General features: G+C 40.1%; 1 protein-coding gene across 7 annotated transcripts in view; it reads left to right on the top strand.

Moving 5' to 3' along the window:
• The window catches only part of GPATCH8 (G-patch domain containing 8), a 58,272-nt gene that overhangs the window by 3,519 nt on the left and 39,184 nt on the right, over window positions 1-15,569 (top strand). For 4 of the 7 annotated variants that reach the window (XM_030021798.2, XM_030021796.2, XM_030021799.2 and 1 more), the window contains exon 2: window positions 12,553-12,627. In XM_030021798.2, the coding sequence (XP_029877658.1) occupies window positions 12,553-12,627 (75 nt within the window). Of the gene's footprint in view, window positions 1-12,546; window positions 12,628-13,647; window positions 13,683-15,569 lie in introns of those variants that run through there. The other 3 variants (XM_041125145.1, XM_041125147.1, XM_030021805.2) reach the window with 2 other exon arrangements.

Below are 15,569 nucleotides of genomic sequence, written 5' to 3'. Positions count from 1 at the left end.
AGATATCCTTAAGGATAAAGATCATGGTATGGAGGGGGAGGAGAAGGATTATGTACTCAGAAATTATTCCGAGTTCTCTCTATGGTAGGGTGGAAGGAACCTCAAAGCCAAGGATGGTTTGAAAGCTGAAATTGCCAAAGGAGCAGGAACTGGCATTGGAGGATATAGCCACAATGAGGTGATTAAGCAGCTTTTGGGTTTTTTTTATAGGATTGTCTTGCTTTTGCTGTTCTGTGTAGCTTTAGAAGCTGCACAAAAGGTGTAGATCCTCTTCTCTTTTTGCTGTATGCTCTCAAATCTTAGAAAAAACTCAAGGGAAAGCCCCTGGTTTTGACTGTATTTTGCAGGTGCTGAACTTGAGGGCAGCTGCAGTGAAAGGCATTTAGCTTTGCTCTGTCCATTAATTCTTGATCTTTCCCTGACCAGGGCAGCACAGCAGTTTGTTTGGGAGACTTTAGGCAGTGAAATGAATTACTGAAGGAGGAAGGATATTACTGACCTTCCTTCTCTTTCCTCTCTCTAAGCTCTGAAATGGTAAGTTAAGTCTACTGAATGGCTTACCCAAATAAATCCCAACCTTTTCCCCTTTTCCATTGCTGGAGGGGTTATTTTTGAGTGGGCTGCGGACAAGCTTAGTCGTTCGGTTAAAAGATCGTACTGCATACCTGTCGCAGGGATGCCTGTCAGTTGTCTGCTTCTGCTGTCTCCTTGATTGACTGGCTTCCCCATGGCAGAGACAAACTTGTGAACCGTTGTAACTTCAAGTAGTTATGAATGATAGCTGTTGACTATGCTAACAGAGTATTTTAAAAGCATTACTGAAAGCTGTGTGTATACGTGAGACTGCTGCAATGAGTAAATATATTTTTTAGTGTTATTTTTGTAATTGCAATAGTTTTATTCTTTAGATTAATGAACTCAAAGAATGAATACTGGGGATGTCTCCATATTGCTGAAGTCCAGTGGAGCTCCCAGATACTCACAGATGTTGAGAAAACGTTTTCTTGCTATATCTTTCTGCTTTTCATTGTTGAAGCAGAAATATTACGAGCCATATGTGTATATGTGTACAATAATTTCCTCTTCCTACGTACATTGCACTTACTTGCATCATTAGCCAGACGGAACACAAACTGTTCTGTCTCTTGTTTTTTTAATTTGTTGTATAGTCTGTATAATAGAATAACACTTCCACCAAGCAGAAATGTCTGGTTTTCCAAACTGGGTTGAAGTATGGCCAGTCTGAACTTCAGTTCTGGTATTCTTGCTTGTGCCAGGAAGGTAGGCTGTCGTCTCCCCCCCAAGGATTTGAAGAGCTAACCAAGCACATCGCTGTTACTGGCTGGTCTGTGCTTCTAGTTCTGCCACTTCCAGCAAGTTGAGCTGAATGCTGATGGCATGGGGATTTTATGCTTTTTAATTGGCAGAATGTCAGGGATAAGTTTTGTTCCCAAGCAGCTTAGGCAGTCCGGCTTACTGGACATCTGGGCCGACAGCATGGAGTTTTAAAATCTGTCCTTCTAATGAGTGCGTCTTGTCAGTGGCTTCAACTTCAATTCATTTCTTAGGTGCTGCCTAAGGCAAACATATTTGATTTTTATATCCTTCAGCAGGGCATGACTGCTCGTGGGTTTTGCGGCAAAGTAAGTTGATGGCTTTTCTCTGTGCTGCAAGGAAATAAAAAGGTCATTTTCTTTTGCCTACTTTTACTAATTGGGAGAAGAAAAACTTAATGTGAGGGAACGAGGACTGGAGTCTCTGCAAAATATGTTATCCTGAGCTTCAACTGATACAAGATCCTGGTGTGTGAATTTGTCTTTGACAAATGTAGCTGAAAGCAGTCCAGGAGGTAGCCTGTTCCATGGCATATTTTCTAATTTAAGAATTGATCTTAGATTTTCTAAAATCTATTAGTATTGTTTAGAGATCCTCATTTATCATTAGATGAGGGTTATATTTCTGGTATGGGCACAGCACAGGAAGAATACTGCTCTTACCTCCGTGGCAAGACATGCTGACCTCTCAGTTGAGCAAAGCAGGAACATCAGAATTCTGATTTTTTGCCTGCCTGTGTGAGCACGGAAGGGAGGGGAAGACGAGTTATAAAGTAAATGGAGTAGTATTGGTTTAATTTTTAGAAGATACAGGAGAATCTGAACTTCAGTGTGAATTTTTGGTACTTGTGTGGTAAGTTAATTTTATATAGACCTTCTTTTCCTGTCTTGGTTGTACCTTTCCCTACTCTGTGTTTTGTTGCTTCTGTTCTCTCCTCTCGTGCGGTGATGTTCTCTATTGCCTTGGTTAACTGAATAGGAAACACTTTATTCTAGAGTCCCACAAACCATGTCTAAGCCATCTCAGCTTCTTCTGAGTCACCCCCTCTGAAACAAAACCAAACCCTCCGAACTAGTCTCCTAATACGTGCTACGTGGGGATGTAGAGCTTTAGGAGTTCATCCGATCAAAAAGCAGTATTGCAGTTCTTGGTCAACTTTTCCTCAGCTGACATATGCCTTGCTCCTACCATACGGTTTTAAACCTGTAGTAATTTTTGGTACTTTACATCTTCAAGCAGCTCTATGAGCAATTAATTAATTTGAGATTTTAGCCATTCACAGTTTTCAAGCCAGAAGTTGATATTAGGATGTCTGTTTTAAATATCCAGGTATCCCTTAGCCTTCAGTTTCCATCATTTGACCCAGTTTTGAGTCCAGGAATTAGTGTTTGGCAACAGTATCTCTTTCTCTTGAAGACAAGTGGTGATGGTGAACGTTTTCCTTTGTAGATTGTTCTGGTAGTTTGGCCACTGAAAGGATGTTTTCCTTTATTTTTCTTCTAGATTTTTCTATTTTCAGCTTTTAGCTCTTGTTTCTTGTTATGTCCTTCTCTACTATGCTAAAGCACACATCAGTACACTGTCTCCTCTTATGTGAGGGCATATATAGCATTTCTGTCTTAGTCCTAGCCTCTTCCGAGAGCCTTAATGATCTGATCTCTGAATTCCCTTATTGCAGGGCATTTTGCTTTTCCCTTTGCATTGTTATGGCTTTCTGCATCTTAAAATTTTCCACATTTATGACTATAAGAATTGCATAGAGGAGTCTAGAATAGACTCCATCTGTATAATATGCAGAGATAAACTCTTTTTTATTACTTTATTCTTATTTGGTGTTCCTTTGTTACACACCTTTGGACTGTATTTTTATCCTTTTTGCTACCATATTGCATGAAGAAGTTTTAACTTGGATTTCTTTTGCCTGCTTGGGTGCAGCCCTGTGCTGCAGGTGTGTTTGTACAGGGCTCTGTGAAAACAGACTTTGTGTTAGTGAGTTCAGGCCAGTGTTATATGGGTCAGATTGCTCTGTACAAACACGCCATCCACATTGCCGCTTACTATTTGTTGGGCTTCATGACCTGCAAACTGAGTTGGCAGTTGCTCTATTTCTCCTCTGGTCATTGATAAAAAGTTGAATGGTACTGAGTCTTGTGGAACAAGTTAGGAGTTTGAATCCAGTTAACATGCTCCTGAGTGAGGTTTTCTGTGATGTTTTGGTTTAGAAACAATCCTTTATCAAGTCAAACACCATATTGAGGGAGAAAAAAGAAGAAAGACTGTACTATGAAAGCTTGAAAGTTTGTGGTGGTAAATAAATTATACCCTAGATATTAAATGACTAGCACCCTATCCCATCAGGGTATTTTCTCTTTCTCTTGTTTCAAAGTCCTTGTTAGTCATGAAGATGCGGGTGCTGGAAGCTGCAGCATCTTCTGCATTGAGGTATGTTAAGAAATGGCTAAGAGAAAATTGGGTGAGTGAGACCAATGCTAATACTCTTTGGTACAGTTGCTGGAAGCATTGAAGAACTGAACAGCATCCCTCATGTGCTGGAACAGATTTATAGCTGGCATTGGTAGCAGCAGAAGGAATCTGAAAGACATTAAATTGTTCTTGTTTGGTGCCAAAGTATGCAAAGCATAGCGAAGCAGGGACCTGCCTCTGGCTTCCACTCCTTTTTGTACAAGCTGTTTATCTCTGAACTGTAGAATATGTTTTTAATTGGATAGCTCTAACTAGGTATTTATATGCACATTTTCCCCATTTAAAGCTCTTGACCTATAAGTAGTCTTGAATGTGTTCTGGCGGGTGTTTTTTCATTTGTTTTTGGACTTAACACGTAGAATTTTGCCATCAAAACTAACTTTTAGTTTGGTAAACAAAAGGTGCCATCAACTTCTCAATGTGTAATTACAAGGTGCTTCTTTCAAAAGTTGCCAATTTAAATTCATATCCAAATCTTAAGTGATTACTTTTGTTGTATTGACTTGACAGGATTTTCATTTTAAGTACTCTCAAAATAATTGATGTGCGTGTTTGCCTACAATGAGGTTTTGCTGCAGCTTTCACAAGATGTTGACTGTAAATATTAAGCTATTTTGGTGGGTGTGAAGATGTGCAGTGTCCGTACTTACCCTCTTGTATTGCTTATTTACAGGGAAGAGACTGGGAAGGTGACTTATAACACACAGAAAGCCATGAGAATGCTAGCTGTTGTTTGTGAATGCTTTACCTCTATGTTGCTAGGAAAGGATAACTGAATTTTTTTGCGTCTTTACAGTCACTACAGGGAACAACAGGGAAAAGGATGATTTTGTTCTGGGAAGCATTAACAAAGGCTTTCCAGGTACCAGTACAAAGTTGCTTTTGTATTGCTTTTTATAGTTTTGAGAAACCACATGGCCTTTAAAATTATCCAAGAAAGCTTCCAGTGTGAGCAGGGTTGGATGGAGTCATCTTCTAGGTGCATATTGGTCTTAAAAATGTATTTTCTTCTGGGCACATAATGAATATTCAAGAAACACTCCTAAGCTATGCTTTCCTGGAGTTGTTTTTGAATTCTCTGGATGGATTTCTAAACATCAACACGGTTGTCTGCATCAATTACATTTTGGAGATCTTCCATCGTATAGAGTCATCAGGTCCTGCTTAGCTTAAAAGGGCAGCATAAATTACTGTATGAGATCTGTAGTCAGCATACACAGGGCAATATGGATCTTGCAGAGGAATTATAAGCCCGTTATGTTTTGATTGTGTGTAATAAACAGTTGATTAGTTATGGTGAGCTGGATTTGGTTTTACCACTTTCCCTCTCCCATCTACGTTGGCTGAAATTTACTGAAGAGGTTAGCAGATGATGTAGTTGATAGAGCCCCACAAATAAACAAATTAAGAGGTAGTACTAGCAGACCTTGTCAGTTATGCCTTTCATATCTGACCTTGCCTGGAGTTGGTTTTTCTTCTCTGTCTGTCCCACATATAACCCTATAGCCATGCCCGGTGGTATTTATTGCCTTCAGGCGGTGTGGGGAGAGGTGGGTCAGTCAAGCTTGGGGCTGTGCAAAACTGGAAGGTCTGGTAACAACAGCTGACCAAGCTGGAAGAATTTTTAAAGAGAGAACTAGACACAGAATGCAACACAAAATGAAATAAATGTTGATTATGGTTTGCTGAAATTCCTAGCCTTTGGGTTAGGCAAGAGCCTGGTGCTATGTCAGGTCCTTGCAGAGTGAGTCTTGTGCCTGTCTCTTGGCTACTGTGCTGGTGCTGGACTAGCAACGTTGACGCAGGTGTCCTGGATGTGGAGTGCTTGCAAGGGTTGTGCTAGGAGCCATTGTTGGAAAAAGCCAATGGACGTTAAGGTGCCTTGTCCTCCTAAAGGTCTTGTAACTGCTCAATCTCCTCCTTTAAAAAAGAAAATTTTAAATTTATTAGGATATTTGCTTCTGGAATCAGTGAGTCTTTTTTTTTTTTTTTCCCCCGACCTTGATCTGTGAAGGTGCCATATGTGTGCAGGCAGCAAGGATTGCGGAGAGGTGGCATTTGCTCACTTGTGTTCAGATGCTGCTTCAGTTTCCTGTGCTCAACCGTTGAGACCTTGCATCTGTGCTGACCCGGCCCAGGACGGCTGCAGGAAATGTCAGCTGTGCTTTCCAGTTGCGGGAGCAGAAACCGGAGGGCACTGTGAAATATTCTGTGATTTGTAGCTAACGCAGTCTGCCTTGGCTTTATCTACAGTAGAAAATAGCCTTTTTTGTGGGTACTCATTTCTCTTTTTCGATATTCCTGGTGTCTCAGCTGCTGGTTTGCAGCCTAATGCCTTCAGAGCTTTCAGGAATGGGGACTGGGCTTGGTTAAATGTTTTAAAGTGGCACTTCTGGGTAACAACCCTGAATTTTATGGCTTGACTTAGTATTTTGGGGAGTTTAAGGTTTATTGATTGAATTGATGGATAAATAGATATGCACAAGTGGTGCTGACTTGCTTTAGTGTTTTAAAATTCCATTTTCTAAAGTAAATGCAGTATAAATGTTATTTTTTTGAGTCTCTTCCTGATATTCTACCAGTGTAAAACTAATTTTTGAATATCTAAGGAGCACACTGGGCTCTTTTCAAGTGCAGTTAAGCAATCATGATCACGCTGTGCTCTTTTCCACATGGTGAGTATAGTGAGACATTTCTGCAAAATCACTTTCTTTAGATTGTTATCTGCATGGTCACGGGAACAGGCATTTCTGTGCACCTTCCTAAGCTGGTCCTGAAATTCAGTGTGGACATAAATAGATTGTTTCTGCTTTGACATCTCGGCAACTGCATTCTGCATGTTCCCTCCGCAGTCATCACTGATTTTGGTGCTCTTAGGCGTAGGTTTTATGCTGGAGTCGTCTTATTTTACTCTGTTCACACCGTTCAAGATGTTGTCCCTGTGATTTGTGGAGCAGGCAGCATTTTCCCCAGGTATTCTCATTCTAGGCTCTTCGTATCTGATTTCTGTTGGTTTTTGTAACTTATATCATCTTCTTCCATATTAATAATAATGTTCATGTAACTGAGCTCTCTTGTTGAGCAGTAACTGAAAGGACAGCTGAATGAAGATGTTCTGAAAGAAGACCATTGCTTTCACGTCTCCATGATACTATTCTTTTGTTGTAGTTTTCTCCTGTCTCCGCATGAGAGCTGTGTTTCAAAGTTTGGCTTAGCTACTGAAATGTAGACTACCACATTTACTTTTCTTTTGAAATAATACATAGATAACTTAGGGCTGTTCCTAAAAGAAACCACTAATTCATGTCAGGAACGTGCACTATATGGAATGTATTTTGCATGTTGACATCTTAATATCCTCTGTGCTTGGACAGATTGTAAAGAGCAGTCTAGTAATTAATATCCAGGGAGGTCTAATAGCCTTGAAGCAGCTGAAGTGACTCATAGTTCTTTCCTCCTTGTGTTGATGATGCTGTAGGTGACTTAGAAAATGCAGCATTCGGAAGTTTGGGTTTGGATTGGGGATCCAAACAGCATTGGGTTTGGATACACCATTTTGGGGGAGTGAGAGGGAAGGAGAGAGAGCATATTTTTCTTCTGCCTTGTAGTTGTGAAGATGCTTTTAAAAGGTTCCTCCCTCCAGCCCAGTAATATCTGTGTGTCCTTAGATGCTTTGTCTTTGCCCACCTTGATGAAAAGGTGCCTCGTGTAGGGGAGAGAATTAATTCTGTGATACTAAACTTACTCTGATAAATGGGCTTAAATCAACAATTCATTTCGCTTGCATTGAGTCATTTATTGGCAACAATTCTTGCCACTAAAGATTTTGGGATGAAAGTGTGATTAAGTTCTTAATTTCTTTTTTTTTTTTTTTTTTTTAATGATACTGACTATGTCTCACTGCTACAATGTTTGGGACCTTATAAGTAAGAAAGAAAGAAACAGTGGTACTCTTTTCCGTTAGCTATTTAACTTGAATTGTTTCAGAAAATGGCGTTTGTTGGGCCAGAGCTCTGAAGTATTTACAGTGTAAATAAGGGAGAATAAGGGTCTAAAATCCTGCATGGAGGCAGCTTTTGTTAGTTGATTTTTCAAATGCTGTATTTATAACTCAGCAGTTAAATGTGTGAGGGCTCTAAGACATAAGGTTTGGCGAAGAGCTTCATGCAAAGATCAAACAATGGGAAAGTGGAGGAGAGAGGAGAGGACACTTGACTGTGAGTAACTAAAATGGGTACTTAGCCAAAGTTGGGATGATATTACACAAAAAATTACAGGACGCAAACATATTGGCTCCTGGAGGTAAATGCAACAAGGAAACTAAATGGTGTGCGTGGTGTATAATGAGGAATGTTTAGATGTTGAAGGCTTGTCCTTGCTTCTCATCCAAGTAGTAAAATATATTGAATTTCAGTATGCTTGTAGAGAAGCACCTAGTGTCAGAGTGCTTGCTGTAGCGCAAAGTGATAGCAATAAATTATGTTTAAGTGGAAGCCTCTCATCTTATTTGCTCTGCTGTTTTAGGATGGAGGTAGCATCTGTAAGAAAGTGATATAAGCAGTGCAACACATCTTGTTTTACAAAGCAGAAGTGAGGAAGCCTGATACAGGCAGCTCTAAAATGGAGGGGCAGAGGATGAGAGGGAGAAGGGCACTGCATGCAGCCCTGAAATCCTTGTCTACAGGGGTAGGTGGAAACCTTGCCATTAGCAAGCAGGGCCAGGATTTTACTGTATCTCTATACTAGTCATACAGGGAAGAAGGTTTGGGAATAGGTTTTGAATAATGCTGGTTTTAATGCAGCTGTTATTTTATGGCCTGGTGTCCATTTTGTAGGGATTGAATTCTTTTCACTTAAAAGTTTCCCCGGAAGAGGGAAGCATCCCTTAAGCCCACAGAAGACACAGATCAAAATAATATTAAAATGTGGTCTGTTCTTACGGTTCATGTTTGCCAGAAATGTAGTTTATTCTCAACAGAGTCAACATTTAGGGTTTAATTAATTGTTAGATTTAAATGTTAAAGTATTTTGTCTTCCTCTGATTCATTGTCTTAAGATACAGCAAAACAGAAATGTTATATAGATCCATTTGATGTGCCAGGTTGAAGGATTGGAAAAGAAGGAAAACAGATGGAATTCCCCCCAACTTGTTCCTTAGCCAGCTCCAGGGATGAGGAGGCAAAGGGACAGACTGTGCTGCCTCTAACCCCACAGAGTCCCAGCTCCAAAAGGCTGTGATTGCCACGATGGCAGACAACATCACCTTAACAAGCAGTTTCTTGTGGCCCCAGAAGCAAGAACCATTTTTCTCCTTGCTTCTTAGGCACCGTGAGGTTGAATAGGCTCAGAAATTTGACCTCAATATGACTGTTGCATTATCCTCTTGCTTTTTTCCAGGGTGAGTTACTTTATGGTGGAAGGGAAATTTTTCCTTTATTATTTGTTTTAAGTATTGATAAATAAAGAACAGTCTCTGTGATGAGTATTGATTTCAGTTCAGTTTGGACTCTTTGTTATTCTGATGCCTTTAATTACCAAGCCTGTAACAGCCAAGTTCCTAATATAGCGAGCAGTTTGTCAGCATCCCACCAAGCCTTGTTCCTGTGTGCTCAGGTGGCATTTGCATACCCAGGAGTTCAAGGTGATGGGAAGCACCCTGCCTCTTTTGTAAGCTCTAGTATTAGTATTGCTGTTTGTAAAAACAAGCAACCCGTTCCCACTCCCATTACCAGTAACAAAAAACCCAAAGTAGATATAAAGTAGATAATAAATCCCCAAGTATATAAAGTGGATAATAGTGGGATCACTAGAACTTAGAGAGAATGGCTTTATTTGCTTTCTGACTTCTTTACATTTGGCTGTGACATACCAAGTGTTCAGTTTTTTGCATGGTTTTTGGGAGGAGACATTGTTTTTCAGCACAGAAAAATCGAGTTGTAAAGCCTCAAATCAGCAAGGCATGCTTTCAAACTGGAATTGACCCTTGCCTTTGTAAAAACAATTTTAACTGTCTTGGCAGGCAGTGCGCCGAAGGAGACGGTGAGTAGGCAGAAATATTTTGCCAACTCCAGGTAATTTAGTTGGCATATTCTGAGCTATCTGCAGGCAGCAAATCACATTGTGAAATTAGGCAGGGGGGAAGTATGTCTTTGTTTTTGCTCAGAGTGTTTCAAGGGTTTGTTAACTAGATGTTACGTGGATTTAATTTTTTTATATGTGAAGTTTTAGTAATGTGTTTTCGCTAGCATTTAGCAGTCAACAGTGCAATTCATTAACAGCGTGTGCACTCTTGACTGCTTTTGTTCTGTTGGGCGCTACTTATTAGGAGGCTGGGCTGTGTCATCCTGCCATTGAGGCAGGTTTCACGTTGTCTTCTCCCTGCTGGGCTCCCTGACTTCACAGTGCACACATGTACAGTCTGTACATCTACACTGTGCCTGTCTCCAAGAATTACTAGCGTTTTTAAGCAGCTCAACGACTGCATGTGCATGGTAAGTTTGCCTTCAGCTTGCTCCTTGAAGGCTGTCCAAAAAAAATGGATGGAAGTGGATTGCTGCCTGCAGATTAAGCCCCAAATTTGCTCTGGAGAGGCTGTGGGAAAGAAGACTACTGGGAGCAGAGTGTGGCCTGGGCAAATTATCACTGTGGACTGCAGATGATGTATAGGCTGGCAGTTGGGGCACCAGCATCAAAGCACGTTCTCTTGGCAACAGGTTTTTGTCAAGATGGTCTCTTGCAGATTTGCATCACTGGATATGAACACTTGTTCCAGAGGGTTTTTGGAGGCTGGTGCCTGGCTTGTAAAATTCCAACAAGCAGTCCGTTACAACTGTAATTTGCTCTTTCGCATGCTGGCTTTCATTAAAATTCTTGCAGAAGGAAAAGTTGGTGTTGGTAGAAAGGAGGAGAGTGACAACATGTTTCTCTTGGCAGTGGTGCTAGGTGCTCCTGCTCAAAGTAATTGCAGAGCTGGGATGCAAATGAAAACCACCAGGTGTTTGGTGCTCGCTGAGCAGCCAGCAGGATTTCAGTGGCACTGCAGAGCCTGGGAAGGGAATAGGGGATGACAGCCAAGGCCTTAGCACCTCCTGGGATTTCACAGGGCTGTGATGCTGAGCAGTGCCCAGGGAACCTAGGAGAGCCCACTGAAAGCAGCCCCTTTCAATGGCTTTTGTGCTCATCTCAGCTGCAGGCATCTCTCCTGTTTGCTTTTGAGTTTGCAGCTAGAAAGTCAGATTTTTTCTTTTCATTTCCAGGTATGCAGTAGTGATGGTGGATGTTAGTGCTACATCATAGACCTACTGAATGGCCAAAAATGGTTCACTGTGTTTGCAATTGCAGGAATTTGAGTTTCAGAAACCTCTGGAATTACAACAGAGATGTTTTGTTTTGTTTTTTCCCCTGAAATGGCCATTCGCACTGGTGGTGTTCCAGCACCAACAATTATTCTGGAGGACAGAGACTGCCATTTGCGTCCCTAGCTCATGAACCCTGTATGCTTAATATCCAGGCAAAAGCATGCAAAGATTGAATTTTGCTGTAGCGGATGCTTAAGGAGGATTGCTCGACTCTAGTCTCTACTCTAGTGGCTGTCATTTGTGTGTTGTACTGTGCTTACGTTGGGACCGTTGGGTAGGGGAGAGGTTGCCCTTTTCAGAAATCAGCAATCTAGAAGTGTGCATGGTATATGTTGGTGGAGGCTGGGCTCAGTACACCATAATAACAATCCTATTTAATTTTCCTATTTACTTTAATTATTATACATGACCAGCCTTTAGGACTAAAGATGTTTCAGGGAGTTGCTCCAAGAGTGTAAGGAAGCAACGTGCTTGTGTTTATCATTCTTCGTGGCCTTTTCTTTGCTGTGTGAGTATCTGCACACTTTATTAGTACACTTCCTTGTGTATCTCTCGGTCTGTCTCTTTCCTCAAATGTGTTCCTCAGTCCTGTCATTTTTTTGTGTAGCAGTTTTAGGTACTGTGCTCACAAATGCTTTAAGCTGGTACATCTGGAATAAGCAGTTCTGTGCGTGAATCCCAGCATTCTTTGTGCCAACATACGTGCTTGTGTGGCCACATGGTCAGCTGTGTTGGGGGACTGCTTGGGGTTGAAACTAATGGCTTTTTTGAGTGTTGGAGGATCACTTCTACTAATGGTTTGCTGTGCAGCTGCCTAGATTCAAGGAAGGGGCTGCTCCAGAGCATGCACAAGTGCTATGGGCACAGGGAGAGGTTTTGTTTGGTACCACTGTGGGGTTTTGTTGGTTTAAGGTGTGTGAAATTACATGTATGCCTCAAGCAATTTGGATTTCCTGCTGCAAGGAAAGCCTTACTCTTCTTTAAAAGAGAAAAGACAACAAAACCCCCCTTTGTTGTGGTGGGGTCAATTCCTTCTGCTTCTTGTCCTGCGTGGTTTTAAGGCCAGCACTGGTGCTTATGGTCAGTGTTTTCACAGACTTTCTAAAGAAAAAACCCCAAAGTATTGTCATTGTAAACGTTTGATATTTTGCCAACTTCCATAGTTTATGATTATCATCAAACTGGCTTAGTTCGTTTTTAGAATAATTTTTGTTTTGTTCTTGTAGCCTATATACTGAATTGAGCTTGTATTTAATAAGTTCATTTGTTAGCAAAATTATATAAAATATAACACTGTATACAAACTGGAATCTTGATACTAGACTGTTGGAAATGTGTTCTCTGCTGTAGAGCTAACCCTCCTTTTCTTTTACAGGGCAATCACTTTGATCAATATGAAGAAGGGCACCTGGAGATAGAGCAAGCATCTCTAGACAAGCCTATAGAATCGGTAAGATACATACATACTTATCAGCATCATCAACCCACCAAAAATTAGGCCGTGATCGGATGGCACGTGACGTGAATGCAGTCAAATTTGATAGGAGTGGGCATCTTTTTGTCAGTACAGGGTTAATTTTTGTGGTAAATTGCATGCTGAGATTAAGTGGGCCTGGAATTTAATCTTTAAGTAGTTCTCCTAAAACAGCAGGTGACTTTAAATTTTAGTTCAACATGATATTTCAGAAATTACTTAAAATAATACATTCATTCATAGATATTTATTTTGTTAAGTTTTTGTACTTTTCTTTGAAGAATCAGTTTAATTCATATGTGAACCTGATGGAATAGTGTAGTAGAATGTATTTTGATCCTTTTTTAGTTTGTATTTTTGGAAAACTACTGGTGCGTTAAAGTGTTAGAATGACATCTGGCAGTACAGAAACACGGATGCATTACAGTATTAGTATAGCAGTCCTTCCCCATGAATCTGAAACTGTGCTGTGAGTTTCTGTAAAGTATTGCTTTACTTTGAATTAGGTGTGGAAAGTACAGCCATAAGATGGGGAAAAATTAAGTTTTGTTTAGTTTTACCTTTTTAAGCTTTTTGGAGCTTTTTAATTTTTCTCTTTGCAAAGCATCTTCTGCTAGTGTTAGGCACAATAGCTTGTTTAGCCTAAACTGGACCTAAGTTTGGCACTTAGCTTTAGCTAAGTTTCATTTGCAGTTGCAGTACGAGAGCAAGAAAACTTGTAGTGAATAATTGAGGATCACTTAGTGGTGTTCTGATTAAGACTAGATTTTTGTTAAGAAAGTACTTGTCAAGTGTTTCTTTTCCCTATTGATAATTTAAGTTCTCTGTTAAAGTTTCTTCACGTTAATCTGCACTTAGAAGAAACTTAGTGTTAGCAAAAGATCAATATATATTTTTCATTCATGTGTAGGTTGGTGTTGTGTGTGTTTTGTGTGCGTGTTAGATGTTTACAAAAAATTTACACAACTTGGGGTGTTCGACATTTTTCTTCCGCAGCAGTTGGCCCATATTAGCTAAGCAGCCATGATCTGGTTTGTATTGCACGGTCTGCCTTTTTTAATTTCTTCTCTAGGGTTTCCTTTCCCCCTTCTTATTTCTGTTCTTCTGGTCCAGTGAACACTGCATATAGTACCTACTGTCTTAATGTGCTGGCATGATGCTAGATTTAGGCATGGCAGTAATTGATGACGCATGAGATAATGCTGCAGAGATGGGAAATCGTATTCAATGTTCTCCTGAATACTTCAATCTTACGTTGTGACATGGGGATTTTAATTAAAATGCCAAGCTTGTTTCCTTATGTAAATATAATGAGAAATGTTTGTTGGTAGACTACTCTGTGCCACGCTGGAAATTAGCATTTCAAAATAATTCAAATACTACTTACAGACTAGACTGGTTACCTGACTTCTAAAAGTGTTTTCCCAAACAGAGGAATAGAAGTGGTCGCAGATTAGGTCTCTTTGGTGTTCTGAAGGGAGTGATGCCTACAGAAGTATGTAAAACATGAACGAGTACGCTGAACCCAACAACACAGGCACACAGGCTCACAGTGCAGCTTGGATCATCTGCAGATGTAATACTTTGTTGCAGTTTGATTAATGTTGAACTGCAGCAGAAAAATTAAATTCAATTACGGCTTTTATATTTTATTCATATTTATGTATGTATCACTGTCCAAATACCAGGACATTATTAATCTTTACAACTTTTTGGTAGGTTTTAATAAGTACAGTTCAGCCTAATGGTTAAATTTGAAAACAGTTTGATGGAGAGGGCAAGAGAATGGCTTACTACTTTGGGAGAAGAGTTAAAACCTCAAATTGTTCTTACTTTAAAATCCAGTGTGTTTCACTCTTCTTTTGTCTGTAATAAGAGAAACGAGCATTTGAGGTGTAAGACCCCTAGCCTGGGACATGAAAATCTTGGAAGGAGTCACGGAACTGAGTAAATGTATGTTCTGCATTGTCACAGCAGCTGTGCTCTGTGTCAGAGCACTCTTGAGCTGGTTTCATGTGCTAGTCCCAAAATTCAAAAGCTGACTGCTGCACAGGGTGGTTTTTTTGGTCTCATAAACAAGTCCGGTGTCAGAAACTGCAGTCAGAAACAAACTGGTCACTTTTAAGGTTAATCTTCACATGGTCTTCATTAAATACACTGTTGATTCTTAAAAGAAATTCTGTAGCTGGGAAGCATAAATAATTTTGTCAAGTTTCCTGATGCTTGTGAAAATGATTTTGCTTCCACACTGTTAATGACCTCTGTGCTTTTTAAATTGGCAAATTACACACCTTAAAATAAGGGATGGTTTTCTTGTCAGAGTTTAGTGGTGCACCTCTCCTGCAAGAGTTTTCACTAGGCAAGAGGTGTTCATACTGCTTTTTCTACCTTCTTGTATTCTATGCTGTTTGCTCACCCAGAAGTGGATAACATCCCTGAACTGAAATTGAGAGGGAAGGAGTAAGGACAAGTCTATAATCTGCAAATACCACACATCTAAATATTTGAATATTAACAAATTGTTTTGTAATCCTTAACCAGTTCTCTGTTAGCAATTCAACTGACCTTTAAAAAGGAGTCTGCTCAGAGTAATGAGTAAGAGCCTGTGTTTCACATTATGGAAATAGTCTGGATGACAAATGTCTTTGTGCGAGGAAGGGTGTTTATAAGAATAGCAGATCAAAGCACTTTCCAGTCAAAAGTTTAAAGTATGGTTATTCTACAGACTGAAGAGTAGATTAGGTATATTCTCTTAAATGTGCTTCTTGCAGCTTCTCACATCATCTTAGTAATATGAAAATGCTTTAAAGACTAAAGGTTGCTTGCATTTGGAAATCCCAGGGGGCAGTGGGTTTCACTTGAAGTATATGTTTGACAATCACTGCTGAAGTGAGATCCATCTCTGCAGCATTATCTGT

Source organism: Aquila chrysaetos, chromosome 8 (assembly GCF_900496995.4).
Source record: "Aquila chrysaetos chrysaetos chromosome 8, bAquChr1.4, whole genome shotgun sequence".
Classification (NCBI taxonomy): domain Eukaryota; kingdom Metazoa; phylum Chordata; class Aves; order Accipitriformes; family Accipitridae; genus Aquila; species Aquila chrysaetos.
Note: the sequence above shows the minus strand (reverse complement) of the source record. Positions and strands in the feature narration are given on the sequence as shown.